Source organism: Pygoscelis adeliae, unplaced genomic scaffold, assembly GCF_000699105.1.
Source record: "Pygoscelis adeliae isolate BGI_AS28 unplaced genomic scaffold, ASM69910v1 Scaffold77, whole genome shotgun sequence".
Classification (NCBI taxonomy): Eukaryota; Metazoa; Chordata; class Aves; order Sphenisciformes; family Spheniscidae; genus Pygoscelis; species Pygoscelis adeliae.
This window is the reverse complement of record NW_008825216.1, coordinates 647,110-652,875: the sequence shown is the minus strand read 5'-3', so window position 1 is coordinate 652,875 and position 5,766 is coordinate 647,110. Positions and strand designations below refer to the sequence as shown.

The 5,766-nt window shown below is 34.8% G+C and overlaps 1 protein-coding gene across 1 annotated transcript in view; it reads left to right on the top strand.

Annotated features, from left to right (window-relative positions):
* The window catches only part of FMN2 (formin 2), a gene marked incomplete at its 3' end in the record, with an annotated part of 169,831 nt that overhangs the window by 36,377 nt on the left and 127,688 nt on the right, over window positions 1-5,766 (top strand). The window contains exon 5 of the mRNA XM_009329214.1: window positions 5,727-5,762. Coding sequence (XP_009327489.1) covers window positions 5,727-5,762 — 36 coding nt within the window. The remainder of the gene's footprint in view (window positions 1-5,726; window positions 5,763-5,766) is intronic.

Here is a 5,766-nt window from a genome sequence, read left to right as displayed (position 1 = left end):
GTGAATCTGAAAAATAAATTGAGGTCTTGTTTACAAAGTCAGTTTATCTTAAAATTTGTGAGGTTACTCTACCAGCCAAATTTCTGAAATCTTCTGCATACTCATTAAAAGCTTTGCTTAATCTGAGAATTAAAACAAACAAAAAACAAAATAAAACCTCTTGTAGCTGACAAAGAAATTTAGAAGATAATTTCAAACCTGTTTTCTGTTAGTAGTGTTGATGGGCAAATACCACAGATTCTTGGAGGCATAGCTCTGCATTAGTTACTATTCAACAGCTCTCAACACTTTTAGGCTGCATTCATCCCCATGACCTCCATGGAGAGCCACTGGGTATTCTCAAATTTTCCATTTCCTACCACTCCTTTTTTTCATTGCTCAGACTTGAAGAATTAAGTCATTATTTCAACAGATCTCTTTGTATTGCTTGTAGGCTTTGGGTGGAGTTAATTTCAGATTTGCTTCTCTTTGGGACTTCTCTACCACTTCCTCTGGAACACAAGCAAAGTATTCCTTGCATGGACACCATTTATCATGGCAACACTTCGCTTTTACTGGTATCACTTATTCCAGTGTTCACAAGCAAAAATAAGTGATGCCAGCAAAAATGCAATACTGTTATATTATTCTGTTTATGCTGTGGCTCTTACCAAAGCAGCCCTATTAGCGGTCAAGGAAACATTTCTGCATCCATCTCACCGATGCAATTCAGAGTGTGGAACACTGCAGTACTGGACTGTTGGGCTAGTCCAATTTTTGACTAGCTATCTACTATTTTATGCTGTATTCAATGAAAGTGCCATCGTATGTGGTAGTAAAATTCATTGTTGTGTACTCTGAGAGGACAGGTTCTGTTTCTCAACATGGAGACTTAGCTAATGGACATGTGATCAGAGTTTTTATGAACATACTCTGCAGTGGAAAAACAAAAGGGTGAATATGTTATTATTTTACTTTGAGGTTTTAGTCCAGCAGAGGCTGGTGGAAGTTAACAACAGTTTTGTTGCTCTAAAAGCTAGAAGAACATAGATTACATAAAATATTTTGAAATGTAAAGATTTTTACTATTTTTACCAATTTGGAAGAGTATTTCTACCAAGAGGCTAATAATAATTTTTTAATGTATTCTTTTTATACATGTTTTTTTCCATCCTATGTTGTTCTATTTAATATACCTACTACATGGATGTAATGTGTACAGTACTTGCCTGTTCCTTATCTCAGCCACTGCCCTCTCAAAAACTGCAAAAATATTAAGAAAATAGAATTAGAAACAAAATGGAAAATTGCGTATTGTGACTATTTCTAAATGGAACATAAATAGTTTTCAAAATCTACTTGAGGCGCTGACACTTAAAAATATTATTGAAATTTTGGGTTTTGATATGAATTTGCAGTGTAGGGCGTGGAGGGAAAAGGAAAAATTATAATTGTTCTGAATACAATTCAGGTAGATAAATAATTTAACTTTTTGTTTGATTGTTCTCATGCTTGCCATGTGGAAGAACCTGGAGGTGAGTGAAGCCTGAAGGATAAATACCTTCCCCAAGATTTGTAACTGAATTATTTTATGTATATGCACCTTTGAAAGGTGGAGTGGGCAAGCATTTTTTAAAGGGTTTAAATTACTGTGTGCATAGTAGCTGTATTTTGCATTATATATAATTATTGCTGTATGGATTAAACAGATACAATATTAACATTAGAGACAATGGTTTATAAACAAAAATGTCCATTTTAAACAAAAGTATTAATCTGGAGAGGAATGTAGCAGGATATTTTTATATGTAGAGTTTTTATTTTTATTATACACATTAGCATGAGGACAATACTAGGCCTTCAAGTTTTAAGTAAGGCAAGAGGAAATTCTGCAAGGTCTTGGGTAATCTGTTCCTAAATTAGCAAAGTAGTTAATTATCTGTTTAATGTAGTATATATTAAATAGTTTTGCTGTGTGCTCTGTGTCATGTGGAGTGTTGCTGGGTGTGAGGAAAGGGCTACTAGAGTGGTCTGAGGGGGTTTTTTTGTTTTTTGGTCAGGTTGGTTGGGGATTTTTTTAGTTTACTTGGGTTTTTTTTTTAGGTCGGCTATTTATTAAAAAACTGAAGTTTGGAAATACTTAATATGAATTTGGGTTCAAGTCAGCAGGTACTTATGCCAAAAACATTTTTCAGTTCTGAATTCAGAAAAGCTTTTGGACAAAATGAATCAATATCACCAATGAGATCAATGTGTATGCCACTAATTTTCCATATGAATACCCAAAATCTGTTTCTGTCGCTTCTTATGGTATTTGACTCTACCACTCTCACACCCTAGCACATTGCCTGAATCTAAACACAAGAGGGTATTTGAAATTCAATTATTTTAATGCTTTGCTGATGACACTATTCCACTTAACATATAGGAAAAGGCAAGTATGCAGGCACTAGAGCCCAGGCACACTGTCTCCCATGTGACTGTCCTAACCACCTGGGCAGAGACTCAAAGATTATACAGCTTGTTCTGCAAATGAAACAGTCCCAACACACTAAATATCTGTGTGAGTTTACACCTCAAAACCTAAGTTAGTCTTTCTAATGAAACTAGGCTTGTCCAGACATTTATTTCCTTTGTTTTATGAAAAATTAGGAAAAAAAAAAAGTTTGGTTTGGGCTAAAGGGAAGGTTTCATTCGTCATGTAGCACTTTTTTCCTTTCCTAATTAGGTTTTTTTTGTTGTTGTTGTGGTGGTGGTGGTGGGGTTTGGTTTTGTTTTTTTTAGTTTTGCTTAACATAGATGAAACTCTGTTAGTTTGCTGCAAATAGATTGTATTTGGTGAATTTTGGCAAACTAACCTTAAACTTGACTGCTCGTATCACCCTGAACTCAGCTTATATTTGGAACCCTTCTTAGAACAAAACCTGTCTAAAGTAAAAATAAACCATACAATTCTGTGAAATTGTTAAATATTGACAAATATATAGGAGCAGCCTGTTCCTATTTTTTGAGAACTTTTGAGTAAGGGAGGTAGTTTGTGCCAAATTGCCTAACAGGAAACATTACTTTCTAAGTTGTGTGTGTATATTTCTTGTCTAGTACTAGAACATCAGCAAAGAATAAAACCTGGTGTGAGCAAAGATCAAATTCATCTTAAAGTTTCTCTCAATCATACAGAAATGTACACTCACGTACACAGGCACTGGGGAGATCACCAATGCCCAAATACTAGCAAAGTTTTCCTGGTTTTGCAAATCAATTGAGGTAGGGTTAGCCAAAAAAAGTTCTCTTCCAGATAATTCGTAAAACAAGTATCTCACAATTGCTTAGTTTAAAAATGTTAATGCTCTTCCCTTCCTTTAGAAGTAATAGCTTTTACCAGAAAATAATCATTCACTGTTTTTGGTGGGGTTCTTTTGGTTGCAATGAGGAGTGAGTGTCCAATTCATTAGTGGCATCCTGAATTTTCTTCAGTAAATGGATTTATCTGAGTGTCAGCAACAAGACATGATTTATCCATACTAAAAACTTGTCAAAGTGAGAGATGATGAGTTGTTTCCTGTTAATGACAGCCTATCCTCATCCAGCTTTTTATGACTGGGAACAGTTCTGTCAGATGAGATTTGAAATGCTGTTTTAGTAAAAAATTAAAAAAGTAAAAAGGTTGAGGATTATTAGTTTTCAAGGGGTAGCCTTGCAGCATAACTGCTACTGGCAATGAAACTTCCTCCATGTACATCTTGCCTCCCAACAGCTGGGATTGTCAGAAAGCTGTGAGGAGGCCAGATGTCTACGAATTATGAATCCAGAGGTTCTGGACCACAACTGCTTCACTATTCCTGCAAATGGTCAACAGATTTGCCCGCTGTATAGCAGTACCCTTAAAAGATAGAAGAAGGATTTGAGACACACATGTTCTCTGGGAAAGTATAAGAAAAATATTTCTATTCTTGTCCTGTGTACAAAATTAGGCTATGACCAGTTAAAGAGGCATCATTAGCAATAGCTACTAAGCTGGTTAGAGATCTTTACACTGTGTAGCTGCTGGGGTTTTTTTGTTTTGTTTTGTTTTTTCTTTTTTCTAGCTATGTCCTATCAGGCAAGGAAACTGAGGCACAGAGAGGTTCTTTAAGGTCAGAGAAGAAATCTGTAGAAAGGTCAGAATGGAAGCCAGAGCTTTTAATTCAAGCCCTGTGCGTTAACTACAAGACTCTCTCTCTTACATAAATAAATTTAAATTAAGTCTTTGTTATTCTCTGGGATGGCTTACCGGAAGACTTGAGAGTCCTGAATGTGTATTGGGTTGTTACATGCTTGTGTCATTTCCAGCACAAAATCTGTTATTTTTTTTATCCAGCAGGCAATCAAAATACAACACAGTAGAAACAATGCAGGGACGTACAGTACATGTCTCTCACTGAAATAAATATTGACACAATCAAGGTTTTCATGTAATTTCTTTTGTACTTAGGTTTGGTTTAAATTGAAATATTTTTATGAAAACTGTGATCTCAAAAACTGGTATTTGTAGATAGAATAATTGTTATCCAGGTTTTAAAATAAGAAAGTGAATCCAGTTGGGGGGGTGGTGTTATGTTTTGATGCCCATTTTCCAGGTAAAATGCACAGATAAAAGTTTTTAGTCCCACTGCTATTTTATTTTTCATTGTCACAGTGATAGCTGGTGATCCGTAGTTCCATTTAAAATCATCATTCTGGGACAAATAATTTTTTTCTCCATTTAAAGACAGTAATTAAGTGAAGGAATGGTTAGATATTTATTAGGATTCTCATTAGTTATTCCAAAGTAGAAAATAATTGAAGAAGATACTACTACAATGAAGTACTGCTGTTTCATTTTTCAATGTAAATGATTAATGTGGTCAAAATTCAAAAAGTCAAACTAATGTTGGTTCTATGCCCAAAAGAGAGGGTGTGAAATTCAGTACAAAGGTGAAGAATTAGTTTTGTATCTTCAGTTTGAATGTCCCCAGTTCTGTGGAGCTCTGACTATACACTTGCACAGTAAGTGTACAGTCCCAAACCATCCCTTTGTAAGTCTGAGATGCTGTAGACAGTGAATAATAAAACTAGGATGGAATTGAGATTTCTCAAACTGTATTTGCAATAGTGAGGCCAATTGCATTCAAGCACACTTTTAAAATGTGAGTTTAGATCTGTATTGCTATCTATCCTACTATGGAGATCTCAAACTTTGACAGTAGGGCAGAGGAGGGCCAGGGGAAGATATGAAAAAGACAACATAGCTGCCAACAGTCATCATCCTGCTCATGGGTTCTTTTGGCCATTTATGAAGAGACACAATCTGCAGACCTTAAGGATAGAAGTACTTCTTAATGAGAATGGATGGGAAGAACATGCATGATAACTTTTCCTTGACCTTCTATGGAAGGTATATAATAGTCATAAGTAATTATTTTTTTTAATGAGAAATTTTGATAATCAAAATTGACTTCTTTTAAGTTTTATGTGCTACACATTTAAGATGATAGCCTTTAATGTTGACTCATAATAAATACTTTGCAAATTGAAGGCAGGCTGGCTTTATTTATGCATGCAACTTGTTAATTTAATTTTAGGTGGATAATTTGGAAAGTGGGACAGTTAACACTGGTTTCTTTTTAACTCTACCTTCTTTTCATGAAATTTTTAATGTGCATTTTGAAAGATCAATGAATTTCTTTTATGTAGAACTTTTAAAATCTGTATCTTCTTTTCAAATTCAGAGTTGAAATCTACTGTCCTAGAAACAGAGAAACAATGTAT